We start from the raw sequence: 16,327 nt of genomic DNA, 5'->3' as shown, positions 1-16,327 counted from the left end.
CCTAGACCAATTTTCTCCTTCCTGCTTTTGCACCAAAACTGAGGAGCCCGTGATCCACGGGAGGGTGTATAGGCAGAGGGGAGTGGTTACACTTTTTAAAGTGTAATACTTTGTGTGGCCTCCGGAGGCAGAAGCTATACACCCAATTGTCTGGGTCTCCCAATAGGAGCTAGAAGAAATGGAATTTACGGTAAGTAAACAAAATTCCCTTTTTTTTTTTTTTTTTATTTAAATTTGGGGTGCGTCGTATAAAACAAAAAAATATGGTAACTCCCTGGTGCAGCGAGAAAATAATTTCAGACAAGAAGAAAATAGAAATTCCCATCGGTATAATGTTCATATTCATGTCCATAGGGGGCAGTATCACAGTAGGTAGAGCTGGTGAGGACGGTAATGTTATCTCAGCAGGTCAGTGAGATGGATGTAACCCGTAACTGCAAGCGTCGGATACATGATAAATAGGGGACATACAGGGGCTGAGACCCCCACCCAGTGCTAATACAAGAGCTGAAGATGCACAGGACGGACCCCGCACACTTCCCTCAGGTCCGTCCCTAGGTTAGCAGAAGAGCAGAGCTCAGCTGAACGATTCACTGTTTTGGTGATGATTAAGGGTCTCTGGATCCAAAAATTCTCGCCTGTCTGTGACCGTTCTTTAATCTTTTAAGAGTGTAACTTTAGCCTTTGTGACCCAGATATGTGCTAGAGACCCCATCCTGTCTTTTTCATACCTCATCTCCTAGTCAGCAGGGGGCGACACTGAGCACATTTTGAGGCCATGCAGCTATAGCGTGTTTAGTAGATATGGTCTGCAGTAATGTAAAGATTTATTTACTTGTTTGATTCACAGATGGATCCGCATCTGTCAGCGCCCTGATTTGGACGACGCAGCCGTGGACCATTCCAGCTAATCAGGCGGTCTGCTACATGCCAGAAACCATGTACGTCCCTTATGGTCACGCTTGATATTTTATTGTACGGTAAAGCTGATTAGACACGTGCACCCGGTCTGATCCAAAATTCTGCTATGAATCGGATGGTAAATTTATGGATTGTCTGTAGGAAATGTCATCTGATGAAATACCCCCTAAAGAGGCACGCCTTGTGTTTTGATATGACAGCCTCAATATGGGATCAGTCGGGGGTCTGCCTCCTGGCACTACCACTGCTCCAGTGATTGAAGGGGTCCATATCGCACCAGAAGTGGCACGGCTCCTTACACTGTGTTAGTGGCTGTAACTAGTGCGGCACACATGAGTTATCGGCAGCCTCTTCACACTGCCTGATTATCAGGAAACCTGCTTCCCGATAGGGCGCATTCACACCAGCCGGTTATCAGATCCTGCCTAAGGCTATGTGCACACTGAGCGTTTTTTGCTGCGTTTTTGCACGTTTTTCGGGTGCGTTTTTGGGCTCAAGCCTGCATGACTTTGCTTCCCCAACAAAGTCTATGACTTTTCCTTTTTGCTGTCCCCACACAACTTTTTTTTTTTTTCCAGCTGCGTTTTTGAGCTTAAAAAAATGGACATGTCAATTCTTTCCTGCATTTTTTTTTTTGTGTTTTTCCCCCCATGCATTGCATTGGAAAAACTCAGAAAAACGCAGTAATCAAAAACACGTGTGCATTTTTGCTGCGGGTGCGGTTTTTTTTTGTGTGCGTTTTTAGCGGCTAAAAACACAGCGTAAAAAAAACCCCTCAGTGCGCACATAGCTTAATTCTCTGTATTATTTGCAGGTATTCCCTGGTAAAGTGCGGATCTTCCGGAGAGCTGTATATCCTGGCTGCTGACTGTGTGGAGTCCACCGCACTGTCCCTGGGGACTAAATTTGAGGTCATTTCAACGTTTAAAGGTGAATTTTGACAAATGCATCTATGGACAGAGTGTGACAATTGATCAGAACATCTCGCAAGAGACTTGTTAGAACAAATCTCACAATGCAAACTGCATCCAATATTTAATAGCTCTATAAGGCTACTTTCACAAATCCGGTTTGAGCTGTGCGGCTCAATCCGGCTGTGAAACCTATGCAACGTATGCGGCGAAAACACCGCATCCTTTGCATACGTTTTTACATGCGGCCGGTCCGTTTTTTTCCGGTTGCGGCACGCTACTGAGCATGCGCAGTGGAAAAAAATGCATGCGGCGGCCGGATGGGGTTTTTTTCCGCATCACGCCGCATCCGGCGTCCATAGGCACGCATTGAAAATGCGCCGCAGCGGCCGGATGCAGCGCGATGCGGCTATTTTTGCCGGAGCAAAAAATGTTGCAGGGAACGTTCTATCCGGCCGCGGCATCGGCTAATTCTGCCGCATGCGGCAAAAACCGGACCGAACGCAAGCCCCTGCGGCACAATACGGCACTAATGTAAGTCTATGCAAAAAAAAAACGCAACCGGCGGCAAAAAAAACGGTTGCGGTTTTTCTGCAGAGTGCCGTATTGTGCCGCATTGCAGAAACCGGAGGTGTGAAAGTAGCCTAAGACCAGATGAGGCTGGTGTACTTGCTGTGAAAATCCATGTCTTTATAATCCTTTAAATAAAAATTGAGCATTTTATAAAATGTTTCTATCTGAGAGGAAAGCTTCTGGAAAGGATTATGCAGCCGTGGTTATATTGAATGTCGAAGTAAGCACACCAGCGTCTTCAGGTCTAACAGATTTATGCAGATTTTGTTGTAAAATCTGGTGACAGATCCAAGTAGGGATAAAACTAGAAAACAGAAAGCGCTGATAGGGTCATACCAGATAAATAAAAGGGCAATGTGTAATAATAAATGTAATACACCCACCTAATGTGGTTGTAAGGGTTAAAACCACCACAGATAATGGCGGCTGCCGCAGCCCCACGTGCACGAGTATTCAAAGCAGGAGAGGAGGGGTTAACGCTGCGCATTCGAAAAGATGTAGAATAGTTGATTGATTAATTCTTTTATTCCATAGGTCTATACGCGTTTCGGGGTATGGAACCTCTTCCTCAGGACCAAACTATCAACAATACATGAAACGGAGAGCTTCATGTATTGTTGATTTCTTTTTCGCTCCATTGGGAGACCCAGACAATTGGGTGTATAGCTTCTGCCTCTGGAGGCCACACAAAGTATTACACTTTAAAAAGTGTAACCCCTCCCCTCTGCCTATACACCCTCCCGTGGATCACGGGCTCCTCAGTTTTATGCTTTGTGTGGAAGGAGGCACACATCCACTCATGCATTCTCATACTTAGTTATGTCGGTTGGAAGAAAAGAGGACCCCCACGGGGCCCCCGGCATGTTCCCTTCTCACCCCACTATGTCGGCGGTGTTGTTAAGGTTGAGGTACCCATTGCGGGTACAGAGGCTGGAGCCACATGCCGTCTCCTTCACCATCCCTTATGCGGCTCTGGGAGAAGTGGGATCCTGAGCGGTCATCCATTTGCTGGGACCGTGCTCCATCCGCAGCCCCTGGTGGAACCTGCTGGACCGGAGCCTCTTCAACCTCAGGGACCGGGCCCTGCAACTTAAAGGTACTCTGTGTGTCCCCATAGGGGACTGTGCAGGGAGCGCACCTTCTTCCCGGAAGCCGCGGTAGTTGTGAAATTGAGGAGGCCGGTGGACTTCCGCGCCGACCGTGCCTGCTTGTCGGGCGCGGCCTCAAATTTAGTCCCCGGCTTCACCGCGGCCTAGTCGCGAAAATCCCGCCCCCGGGCCTGCCTGTCAGGGGTAAGGGCGGGATTACCGACATGACGTCGGATGTGAGGGCTGGAGCATCCTGCATGTTTCCTCCCCCCTCACTGATCACTGTGGGGACCCCAGATTCCCGCTCTTTGCTGGCGCCGCCCTCGGCCCCACTCCTCCCCTGAGAGCTCCGGCGGCCATTTTCTGGCATTCTGCCGGTGGATGCTTCTCAGTGAACAGCTCTGCAGCTCCGGGGGATCCACGGCAGGGAATCTGGAGGACACACTCCGCTCGTGAGCGGTCGGTAAGCCACACCGGTCACCCGGTGCTGGTCCCCCTAGGGTGCCGAAATAGATACACATATATATATATATATATATATATATATATATATATATCTGTTCGGTCAGGCTGTATACCCTTTCTTTTTCGCCCCTAATTGGGAGACCCAGACAATTGGGTGTATAGCTACTGCCTCCGGAGGCCGCACAAAGTACTACACTTAAAAGTGTAAGGCCCCTCCCCTTCTGGCTATACACCCTCCCGTAGGAGTACGGATTCCTCAGTTTTAGCTTTGTGCGAAGGAGGTCACACACGCACGCATAGCTCCATTGTTTTTAGTCAGCAGCAGCTGCTGACTATGTCGGATGGAAGAAAAGAGGGCCCATACAGGGCCCCCAGCATGCTCCCTTCTCACCCCACTGTATGTCGGAGGTGTTTGTAAGGTTGAGGTACCCATTGCGGGTACGGCGGCAGGAGCCCACATGCTGATTCCTTCCCCATCCCTTTTTACAGGGCTCTGGGTGAAGTGGGATTTACTGGTCTCCAGGCACTGAGACCGTGCTCCATCTACAGCCCCTGGAGAAGATGCTGGATTGGAGCGGAGTACATCAGGGACATGGCCCTGCTTCCTCAAGGTACTCTGTGTCCCCGTGCATTTCGCGCTCACACCGCAGCATGCTGGGTGTTGTAGTGCGCCGGGGACATCAGCGCTGCGGCGCTTGTGCCATGGCCTCATTTCAGCTTCGCTGAAGCGGGCACACTTTTGGGGAACGGTCGCGCCGGCCGCTGGGACTGCGGCGCGGCTGGCACTTGTGGTGCGCCGGGGACTTCAGCGCGGGCCGCGCTTTTACGGCGGCCGCGCTGATAACTCGAGTCCCCGGCTTTTGCGGCCTGGTTCCGTTCGTTCCCGCCCCCAGACCTGCCAGTCAGGAGAGGGGCGGGACGCTGGTCAGTGCATCAGCGCTGAGGGCTGGAGTCGTTTTTACATACTCCAGCCCTCACAATAGGCACAGAGGGGACACTGTTTCCCGCACTTTTGTTTGGGAACTCCCACGGGCCGCCCCTCTCCACAGACGCCGGCAGCCATTCCTGCTGACACGCTGAGCTGCAGAGGGGAGCCGGGGAGACCCAGACAAGGAATTCTGCGCCTCTTACCCGCTATTCAGCGGGCGGTAAGCAGCCCTCCGGGCTCACCCCCTCTTGTGCCAGTAGTAATCTTAGTATTTTGTTCCTGCAAATACTTTGTACTGCATAGCGCTGGTCGCCTTTTGGCTATAGACTCTCTCACATTGCAGAGAGCCAACAGCATGTCGTCCACAAAACGCAAGGGTGCCAAGGCACAGACATTATATGCTTCCTGTACCGCATGTGGGACTTTTCTACCGGCAGGCTCCAATGACCCCCATTGTGTGCAGTGCTCGGCCCCTGTGGCACTTGCACAGCCGGGACCTCCGCTGGACGTGACCCAGGGTGTACCACCTGTGAATGCTGTCCAAGTGACAGGAACTGAGTTTACAGCTTTTGCTGACAGAATGTCTCTCACTATGTCACAAATTCTTGACACATTGCGGGCTAGGCCTGTACTTCAGGCCACGGACACTGTGCAATCATTGCCCCCTGGTCCCCCTCAGCTGAATTACTTCCAAGCTCCGGGACGGGCACATACACCTCAGGGTGAAGACTCTGACTCGGACGATGGTCCCAGGCAACCTAAGCGGGCTCGCTATGAGAGGCCTTCACATTCATCTCAATGGTCAGGATCCCAGCGAGATGAATCTATGGGTGATGAGGCGGACGTAACTGATCAGGATTCTGATCCTGGGACCGCTCTCAATCTAGATACACCAGATGGTGACGCCATAGTTAATGATCTTATAGCATCCATCAATAAGATGTTAAATATTTCTCCACCAGCTCCTCTTGTAGAGGAGTCAGCTTCGCAGCACGAGAGAATCCATTTCAGATATCCCAAGCGTACATTAAGCACTTTTCTGGACCACGCTGACTTTAGAGACGCAATCCAGAAACCCCACGCTTATCCGGAAAGGCGTTTTTCTAAACGGCTTAAAGATACACGCTATCCTTTTCCCCCTGAGGTGGTCAAGGGTTGGACCCAGTGTCCAAAAGTGGATCCTCCAATTTCCAGGCTTCCAGCTAGATCCTTGGTTGCAGTTGAAGATGGAGCGGCACTTAAAGATGCCACTGACAGGCAGATGGAGCTCTGGCTGAAATCCATCTATGAAGCTATTGGAGCGTCGTTAGCGCCATCTTTTGCTGCCGTATGGGCACTCCAAGCTATCTCAGCCGGGCTTGTGCAAGTCGACTCAGTCACACGTGCATTTGCCCCGCAGGTAGCACCATTGACCTCGCAAATGGCGGCATTCGCGTCGTACGCGATTAATGCTGTTCTTGACGCTACAAGCCGTACGGCAGTGGCGTCAGCCAACTCCGTTGTTTTGCGTAGGGCCCTGTGGTTGAGACATTGGAAGGCAGATTCTCATTCCAAGAAGTGCTTAACCAATTTGCCTTTTTCTCGTGACCGATTGTTTGGAGAGCGTTTGGATGAAATCATCAAACACTCCAAGGGTAAGGACTCATCCTTACCGCAACACAGACAAAACAAACCCCAACAGAGGAGGGGTCAGTCTGGTTATCGGTCCTTTCGAGGACCGGGCAGGTCCCAATTTTCCTCGTCAAAAAAGACTCAAAAAGATCAGAGACGCTCAGATTCTTGGAGGTCTCAGTCACGCCCAAAAAAGACAGCCGGAGGAACCGTTGCCAAGACGGCGTCCTCATGACTTGCAGTCTCCGATTCCCACACCCTCGGTCGGTGGGAGGCTTTCCCACTTTGGCGACATTTGGCTGTCACGCGTCAAAGACCGTTGGGTGAGGGATATTCTGTCTCACGGGTACAGGATAGAGTTCAGTTCTCGTCCGCCAACTCGTTTCTTCAGAACTTCTCCACCACCAGACCGAGCCGATGCTCTGTTGCAGGCGGTGGCCGCTCTAAAGGCGGAAGGAGTGGTGACCTCCGTCCCTCTTCAGGAACAAGGTCACGGTTTTTACTCCAATCTGTTTGTGGTCCCAAAAAAGGACGGATCGTATCGACCCGTCCTGGATCTAAAGTTGCTCAACAGACACGTAAAAGTCAGGAGGTTCCGGATGGAATCCCTACGCTCCGTCATAGCCTCAATGTCTCAAGGAGATTTTCTAGCGTCAATAGACATCAAAGATGCGTATCTCCACGTGCCGATTGCGCCAGAGCATCAGCGTTTCCTACGCTTCGTCATACACGACGAACACCTGCAGTTCGTAGCGTTACCTTTCGGTCTGGCAACAGCCCCCCGGGTCTTCACCAAGGTCATGGCAGCAGTAGTAGCTGTCCTGCACTCGCAAGGTCACTCGGTCATCCCGTATCTAGACGACCTGCTTATAAAGGCACCCTCTCAAGAGGCATGCCAACACAGTCTGAAAGTGGCACTAGACACTCTCCAGAGTTTCGGGTGGATTATCAACTTTCCAAAGTCTCATCTAACCCCGACCCAATCACTGACTTATCTTGGCATGGAGTTTCATACTCTCTCAGCGATAGTGAAGCTTCCACTGGACAAGCAGTGTTCGCTGCGGACAGGAGTGCAATCTCTCCTTCAGAGCCAGTCACACTCACTGAGGCGCCTCATGCATTTCCTAGAAAAGATGGTAGCAGCAATGGAGGCGGTCCCGTTCGCGCAGTTTCATCTGCGCCCTCTACAATGGGACATTCTACGCCAATGGGATGGGAAGTCGACGTCCCTCGACAGGACTGTCTCCCTCTCTCAGACTGCCAAGGACTCTCTGCGTTGGTGGCTTCTCCCCACCTCATTGTCACAGGGAAAGTCGTTCCTACCCCCATCCTGGGCAGTGGTCACGACGGATGCGAGCCTATCAGGGTGGGGAGCGGTGTTTCTCCACCACAGGGCTCAGGGGACGTGGACTCAGGAAGAGTCCACCCTGCAGATCAATGTTCTGGAAATCAGAGCAGTCTATCTTGCTCTGCGAGCCTTCCAACAATGGCTGGAAGGCAAGCAGATTCGGATTCAGTCGGACAATTCCACGGCGGTGGCGTACATCAACCACCAAGGGGGAACACGCAGTCGCCAAGCCTTTCAAGAAGTCCGGCGGATTTTGACGTGGGTGGAAAGCAAAGCGTCCACCATATCCGCAGTTCACATCCCAGGCGTGGAAAACTGGGAAGCAGACTTTCTCAGTCGCCAGGGCATGGACGCAGGGGAATGGTCCCTTCACCCGGACGTGTTTCAGCAGATCTGTTGCCGCTGGGGGACGCCGGACGTCGATCTGATGGCGTCACGGCACAACAACAAGGTCCCAGTTTTCATGGCACGGTCTCACGATCACCGAGCGCTGGCGGCAGACGCCTTGGTTCAGGATTGGTCGCAATTCCGACTACCCTATGTGTTCCCACCTCTAGCATTGTTGCCCAGAGTTCTCCGGAAAATCAAGTCCGACTGCCATCGAGCCATTCTCGTCGCTCCAGACTGGCCAAGAAGGTCGTGGTACCCGGATCTGTGGCATCTCACGGTAGGCCAACCATGGGCACTACCAGACCGTCCAGATTTGCTGTCTCAAGGGCCGTTTTTCCATCTGAATTCTGCGGCCCTGAACCTGACTGTGTGGCCATTGAGTCCTGGATCCTAGCGGCCTCAGGTTTATCTCATGAAGTAGTTGCCACAATGAGACAGGCTAGAAAACCATCCTCAGCTAAGATCTATCACAGGACGTGGAAGATATTCTTAGCTTGGTGCTCGGCTCAGAGGGTTTCTCCCTGGCCATTTGCATTGCCAATTTTTCTTTCCTTCCTGCAGTCTGGGTTGGAAAAAGGTTTGTCGCTTAGCTCTCTTAAGGGTCAAGTCTCCGCGCTATCCGTATTCTTTCAGAAGCGCTTGGCACGGCTTTCTAAAGTACGCACGTTTCTCCAAGGAGTTTGTCATATCGTTCCTCCTTACAGACGGCCATTGGAACCCTGGGATCTAAACAAGGTTCTCATTGCTCTCCAGAAGCCGCCTTTCGAGCCTTTGAAAGAGGTTTCCCTTTCTCGGCTTTCACAAAAAGTGGTTTTTCTTGTGGCGGTCACGTCTCTTCGTAGAGTGTCCGAGCTAGCGGCGTTATCTTGCAAATCTCCCTTCCTGGTGTTTCACCAAGACAAGGTAGTACTGCGTCCAATTCCAGAGTTTTCTCCCAAGGTGGTTTCTTCCTTTCATCTCAATCAGGATATCACTTTGCCATCTTTGTGTCCGCATCCAGTTCACCAATTTGAAAAAGGTTTACATCTGTTGGACCTGGTGAGAGCACTCAGGATTTACATTTCTCGCACGGCGCCTATGCGCCGTTCTGATGCGCTCTTTGTCCTAGTCGCTGGTCAGCATAAGGGATCGCAAGCTTCCAAATCCACCCTGGCGCGGTGGATCAAGGAACCAATTCTTCACACATACCGTTCTGCTGGGCTTCCGATTCCATCTGGACTGAAGGCCCCTTCTACCAGAGCCGTGGGTGCGTCCTGGGCATTGCGGCATCAGGCTACGGCTCAGCAGGTGTGCCAGGCGGCTACCTGGTCGAGTCTGCACACGTTTACCAAACACTATCAAGTGCATACCTACGCTTCGGCAGATGCCAGCCTAGGTAGACAGGTCCTTCAGGCGGCGGTGGCCCACCTGTAGGAAAGGGCTGCCTGACAGCCCGATCACGAGGTATCTTTTTACCCACCCAGGGACTGCTTTTGGACGTCCCAATTGTCTGGGTCTCCCAATTAGGAGCGAAAAAGAAGAAGGGAATTTTGTTTACTTACCGTAAATTCCTTTTCTTCTAGCTCCAATTGGGAGACCCAGCACCCGCCCTATTGTTCTTAGGGTTTCGTTTTTCGGGTGCACATGTTGTTCATGTTGTTTCTTAAGTTCTCCGATCTTGTTATCGGATTGAATTTGTTTTTTGAAACTGTTATTGGCTTTCCTCCTTCTTGCTTTGGTACTAAAACTGAGGAATCCGTACTCCTACGGGAGGGTGTATAGCCAGAAGGGGAGGGGCCTTACACTTTTAAGTGTAGTACTTTGTGCGGCCTCCGGAGGCAGTAGCTATACACCCAATTGTCTGGGTCTCCCAATTGGAGCTAGAAGAAAAGGAATTTACGGTAAGTAAACAAAATTCCCTTCTTTCTTTGTCGCTCCATTGGGAGACCCAGACAATTGGGTGTATAGCTTCTGCCTCCGGAGGCCACACAAAGTATTACACTTTAAAAAGTGTAACCCCTCCCCTCTGCTATACACCCTCCCGTGCATCACGGGCCCATCAGTTTTTATGCTTTGTGTTGAAGGAGGCACACATGCACGCAAGCTCCACAAGTTAGTCGGCAGCAGCTGCTGACTATATCGGATGGAAGAAAAGAGGGCCCATTACAGGGCTCCCGGCATGCTCCCTTCTCACCCCACTCTGAGTCGGCGGTGCTGTTAAGGTTGAGGTACCCATTGCGGGTACACAGGCAGGAGCCACATGCCGTTTTCCTTCCCCATCCCTTACAGGGCTCTGGGTGAAGTGGGATCCTAAACGGTCTCCAGGCACTGGGACCGCGCTCCCTCCGCAGCCCCTGGGGGAATCTGCTGGACAGGAGCCCGGGTATCGTCAGGGACATGGCCCTGCTACTCTGAGGTACTCTGTGTCCCCTTGGGGACGGCGCATAGAGCGCCTGTTTGATACACGCTGCAGCAGCTGCTGGGTGTTTTGGTGCGCCGGGACTACCGCGCTGGCCGCGCTTGTTTGCCGGCCGCGCTTATAACTCGAGTCCCCGGCTTTTGCGGCCTAGTGCCGCATATTCCCGCCCCCGGGCCTGCCAGTCAGGAGTAAGGGCGGGACGCTGCACGGAACGTCAGCGCTGAGGGCAGGAGCATACTTTGTATCCTCCTCCCCCCTCACTGTGCACAGTGGGGCACCAGATTCCCGCACTTTTTAGTGCACGCCCACGGCTCCCTCTTCCTCTCAGAACGCTGGCAGCCATTACTAGCAGCACGGCTGACGCTGGGGATCTTCAGAGACGAGCTCCAACAGCGCTGGGAGCCCAGGCAGGGAATCTGGTGGTCACACAAACGCTGAGGGCGGTCGGTAAGCAGCACCTGTTACTAGGTGCTTGCTCCCCTGGGTGCAGAAGTGTATATTTATATCCTTATTTTGTATACATTTACTCTGTACGGCCGCACTGTTGCCTTGGCTATATACCCTCTCTGATTGCTCTAAAAGGAGACAACAGCATGTCGTCCGAAAAAAGCAAGGGTGCCAGGGCACAGGTTTACTTTGCAACCTGTACCTCATGTGCGGCTATGCTACCTGCAGGTTCCATCTATCCTCATTGTGTGCAATGCTCGGCCTCTGTGACACTCACTCAGCCGGAGCCTTTGCCACTGGTGGGACCCTCGGCCCAGGTAGAACAGTCGGCTGCCACTGTCCAGGTGACAGGGACAGAGTTTGCAGTATTTGCTGACAAACTTTCTGAGTCTATGGATAGATGGTCTGCTAAGATTCTAGAGGCTTTGCAGTCCAGACTAGTAACACAGATCCCGGGCACTGTTGAATCATTGTCCCCAGGCCCCCCTAGGTTGGAGCAGCAAAGTGCTCCTGGGGCGACTCATAGCTCCCACGGTGAGGACTATGACACGGACCGTAGTCCCAGGCCAGCTAAGCGGGCTCGCCGGGAGCTTCCCTCGACTTCATCACAGTGTTCAGGGTCTCAGCATGAGGGATCTCTGGAAGATGAAGCGGAGGTGGCAGATCAGGGCTCTGATTCTGACGCCGCTCTCAACCTTGATACACCTGAAGGGGACGCCATAGTAAACGACCTTATAGCGTCCATCAATCAGGTGTTAGATCTTTCTCCTCCAACTCCTCAGATTGAGGAGTCAGCTTCTCAGCAGGAGAAATTCCATTTTAGGTTTCCTAAACGAGCACGGGGTGCATTTCTTGATCACTCCGACTTCAGAGATACAGTCCAGAAACACCGAGCTTTTCCAGATAAGCGCTTTACTAAGCGCCTTAATGACACACGTTATCCCTTTCCCCCTGACGTAGTCAAGGGTTGGGCTCAGTGTCCCAAGGTGGATCCTCCAGTCTCCAGACTGGCGGCTAGATCCATAGTTCCAGTGGCAGATGGTGCATCACTCAAGGATGCCACTGACAGGCAGATAGAGCTCCTGATGAAATCCATCTATGAGGCTATAGGCGCGTCTTTCGCTCCGGCATTTGCAGCCGTATGGGCACTCCAAGCTATCTCAGCTTGTCAGTCTGAGATTAATGCAGTTACACGTGCCTCTACTCCGCAGGTTGTGTCCTTAACCTCTCAGGCGTCGGCGTTTGCGTCCTACGCCATGAATGCTGTCCTGGACTCTGCGAGCCGTACGGCGGTAGCATCCGCCAATTCGGTGGCAGTCCGCAGGGCTATGTGGCTACGTGAATGGAAGGCAGACTCTGCTTCCAAGAAGTTCTTAACCGGTTTGCCATTTTCTGGCGACCGCCTGTTTGGCGAGCAATTGGATGAAATCATTAAACAATCCAAGGGAAAGGAATCGTCCTTGCCCCAGTCCAAACCCAACAGACCTCCACAAAGGAAGGTACAATCGAGATTTCGGTCCTTTCGGACCTCAGCTAAGTCTCCATTCTCCTCGTCCAACAGGCCACAGAAGGGTCAGAGGAACTCTGACTCATGGCGGTCTAAGTCACGTCCTAAAAAGACCGCCGGAGGAACCGCTCCCAAAGCGGCCTCCTCATGACTTTCGGCCTCCCCAAACCGCATCCTCGGTCGGTGGCAGGCTCTCCCTCTTTTGCGACGCCTGGTTGCCACATGTCCAAGACCGATGGGCGAGAGACATTCTGTCTCACAGTTACAGGATAGAATTCCGCTCTCGTCCTCCGACTCGTTTCTTCAGAACATCTCCGCCCCCCGAGCGAGCCGATGCTCTTCTTCAGGCGGTGAGCACTCTGAAAACAGAAGGAGTGGTGATCCCGGTTCCCCTTCAGCAATGGGGTCAAGGTTTCTACTCCAACTTGTTTGTAGTGCCAAAAAAGGACGGATCTTTCCGTCCCGTCCTGGACCTCAAGCTGCTCAACAAACATGTGAACGCCAGGCGGTTCCGGATGGAATCCCTCCGCTCCGTCATCGCCTCGATGTCCCAAGGAGACTTCCTAGCATCAATCGACATCAGAGATGCTTATCTCCACGTGCCGATTGCACCAGAGCATCAGCGCTTCCTGCGTTTCGCCATCGGGGACGAACACTTTCAGTTCGTGGCGCTGCCCTTTGGCCTGGCGACAGCCCCTCGGGTCTTCACCAAGGTCATGGCAACAGTGGTAGCGGTCCTGCACTCGCAGGGACACTCGGTGATCCCTTACTTAGACGATCTCCTGGTCAAGGCCCCCTCTCAGGGGGCATGCCAACACAGCCTGAACATTGCTCTGGAGACTCTCCAGAGATTCGGGTGGATCATCAATTTCCCAAAGTCAAAATTGACTCCGACCCAATCGCTGACATATCTCGGGATGGAGTTTCACACTCTCTCAGCGATAGTGAAACTTCCGCTGGACAAACAACGTTCACTACGGACAGGGGTGCAATCTCTCCTTCGAGCCCAGTCGCACCCCTTGAGACGCCTCATGCACTTCCTAGGGAAGATGGTGGCGGCAATGGAGGCAGTTCCATTTGCGCAGTTTCATCTGCGTCCACTTCAATGGGACATTCTCCGCAAATGGGACAGGAAGTCGACGTCTCTCGACAGGAACGTCTCCCTGTCTCGGACAGCCAAGGCCTCTCTTCAGTGGTGGCTTCTTCCCACGTCTTTGTCGAAGGGGAAATCATTTCTGCCCCCATCCTGGGCGGTGGTCACGACGGATGCGAGTCTGTCAGGGTGGGGAGCGGTCTTCCTCCACCACAGGGCTCAGGGTACCTGGACTCAGCCAGAGTCCTCCCTGCAGATCAATGTTCTGGAGATAAGGGCAGTGTATCTAGCCCTAAAGGCGTTCCAGCTGTGGCTGGAGGGCAGGCAGATCCGAATTCAGTCGGACAACGCCACGGCAGTGGCATACATCAACCACCAAGGCGGCACACGCAGTCGGCAAGCCTTCCAGGAAGTTCGGCGGATTCTGCTGTGGGTGGAAGCCACAGCCTCCACCATCTCCGCAGTTCACATCCCGGGCGTAGAAAACTGGGAAGCAGACTTTCTCAGTCGCCAGGGCATGGATGCAGGGGAATGGTCTCTTCACCCAGAAGTGTTTCAAGAGATCTGTTGCCGCTGGGGGAAGCCGGACGTCGACCTAATGGCGTCCCGGCACAACAACAAGGTCCCGGCATTCATGGCACGGTCTCAAGATCACAAAGCTCTGGCAGCAGACGCGCTAGTTCAGGATTGGTCGCAGTTTCGACTGCCTTATGTATTTCCTCCTCTGGCCCTACTGCCCAGAGTATTACGCAAGATCAGGTCCAACTGCAGCCGCGCCATCCTCATCGCCCCAGACTGGCCGAGGAGGTCGTGGTACCCAGATCTGTGGCATCTCACGGTGGGTCAACCGTGGGCACTGCCAGACCGTCCAGACTTACTGTCTCAAGGGCCATTTCTTCGGCGCTCCATTGGGAGACCCAGACGATTGGGTGTATAGCACTGCCTCCGGAGGCCACACAAAGCAATTACACTAAAAAGTGTAAGGCCCCTCCCCTTCTGGCTATACACCCCCAGTGGGATCACTGGCTCACCAGTTTTCTGCTTTGTGCGAAGGAGGTCAGACATCCATGCATAAGCTCCACTGTTCAGTCAGCAGTAGCTGCTGACTATTTCGGATGGAAGAAAAGAGGGCCCATACTAGGGCCCCCAGCATGCTCCCTTCTCACCCCACTTGCGGTTTGTAAGGTTGAGGTACCTATTGCTGGTACGGAGGCTGGAGCCCACATGCTGTTTTCCTTCCCCATCCCCCTGAGGGGCTCTGAGGAAGTGGGATCTTTCCGGCCACCAAGCCCTGAGGCCGGGCTCCATCCACAGACCCATAGAACCTGCTGGATGTGGAGCGGGAGTGCCGTTCAGGGACAAGGCCCTGCAACTTTCAGGTACTCTGTGTCCCCGTATGGCAGGCCACGCACACTCCAGGCTTGCTGGGTGTGCTAGTGCGCCGGGGACTGTAGCGCTGTGCGCTGGGCTTATAGTCCCTGCAGATTACTGGGGGACTTTACGTGTGGGGACCGCCGCGCCGACCGCCCCTGGAGCGGCGGCGCAGCTGCGACTTGTAGTGCGCCGGGGACGCGCCGACCGCGCTTTTACGGCGGCGGCGCTTCTAACTTTAGTCCCCGGCTTTTGCGGCCTAGCGCCGCTTCGTTCCCGCCCCCACCCTGTCACTCAGGGACAGGGAGAGACGCTGTTCTATAGCAGCGCCGAGGGCTGGAGCCTTATTTGCATTCTCCAGCCCCCTTTACTAGACACAGTGGGCGCCGGGTTCCCGCTCTTGTCTCGGGCACGCCCTCGGCCCGCCCCTCTCCTCTGGACGCCGGCAGCCATTCCGGCACGCAGAGCGGGAAAACGGAGACACTGAGCTACCAGTACAGGATTCCGGCGCCACACACCCGCTTTTGTGCGGGCGGTAAGCGGCAACTAAAGTGCTGACCCACTAATGCCGAAGTGTCCTGTTGTACTTTTGTACGGTCGCTATTCAGGATGCAGACCTAGAAACAGCAGCAAAAGATCAGGGGTGCTAAAGCACAGACTCTATATGCTGCTTGTCTTGCATGTGCTGCAGTGTCATGTGTCCTTTATGCTTGTATGCTTTACATTGCACTGTAAGGGCTATTCTTGGCTGTCTACCCGCCTAGATGGCTAGACAGCGGCAGCAAACAGCAATGGTGCTAAGGCACAAGCTTTCAATGCTGCTTGGATTGCATGTACTGCAGAGTTTATTTTCATGCTTGTACATTCACTGCATGTCGCTATTCTTGGCTAATGCTCCTTGATGACTAGACAACAGCAGCAGAAAAGCAAGGGTGCTAAGGCACAAGCTTTCAATGCTGCTTGGATTGCATGTGCTGCAGTGGTTATTTTCATGCTTGTATGCTATACATTCACTGTATGTCGCTTTTCCTGGCTAATGCTCCTGAATAACTAGACAACGGCAGCAGAAAAGCAAAGGTGCCAAGGCACAGGCTTTCTATGCTCCTTGTACTGCATGTGCTGAAGTGTTTATTGTACTTCATGCTTGTATGCTATACATTGCACTGTACGGTCGCTATTCTTGGCTAATGCTCCTAGATGGCTAGACAGCAACAGCAAAAAAAAAAAAAAAAAAAAAAAAAAAAGCATGGGTGCCAAGGCACAGGCTTTCTTTGCT

At 52.9% G+C, this 16,327-nt stretch overlaps 1 protein-coding gene across 1 annotated transcript in view; it reads left to right on the top strand.

Annotated features, from left to right (window-relative positions):
- IARS2 (isoleucyl-tRNA synthetase 2, mitochondrial) overlaps positions 1 to 16,327 on the top strand; it is a 145,251-nt gene that overhangs the window by 30,794 nt on the left and 98,130 nt on the right. The window contains exons 7-8 of the mRNA XM_075339113.1: positions 851 to 941; positions 1,736 to 1,851. Of these exons, the coding sequence (XP_075195228.1) occupies positions 851 to 941; positions 1,736 to 1,851 (207 nt within the window). The remainder of the gene's footprint in view (positions 1 to 850; positions 942 to 1,735; positions 1,852 to 16,327) is intronic.

This window comes from Anomaloglossus baeobatrachus, chromosome 3 (genome assembly GCF_048569485.1).
Source record: "Anomaloglossus baeobatrachus isolate aAnoBae1 chromosome 3, aAnoBae1.hap1, whole genome shotgun sequence".
In the NCBI taxonomy this organism is placed as follows: domain Eukaryota; kingdom Metazoa; phylum Chordata; class Amphibia; order Anura; family Aromobatidae; genus Anomaloglossus; species Anomaloglossus baeobatrachus.
The sequence above is the reverse complement of the archived record's forward strand: the minus strand, read 5'-3'. Positions and strand labels throughout refer to the sequence as shown.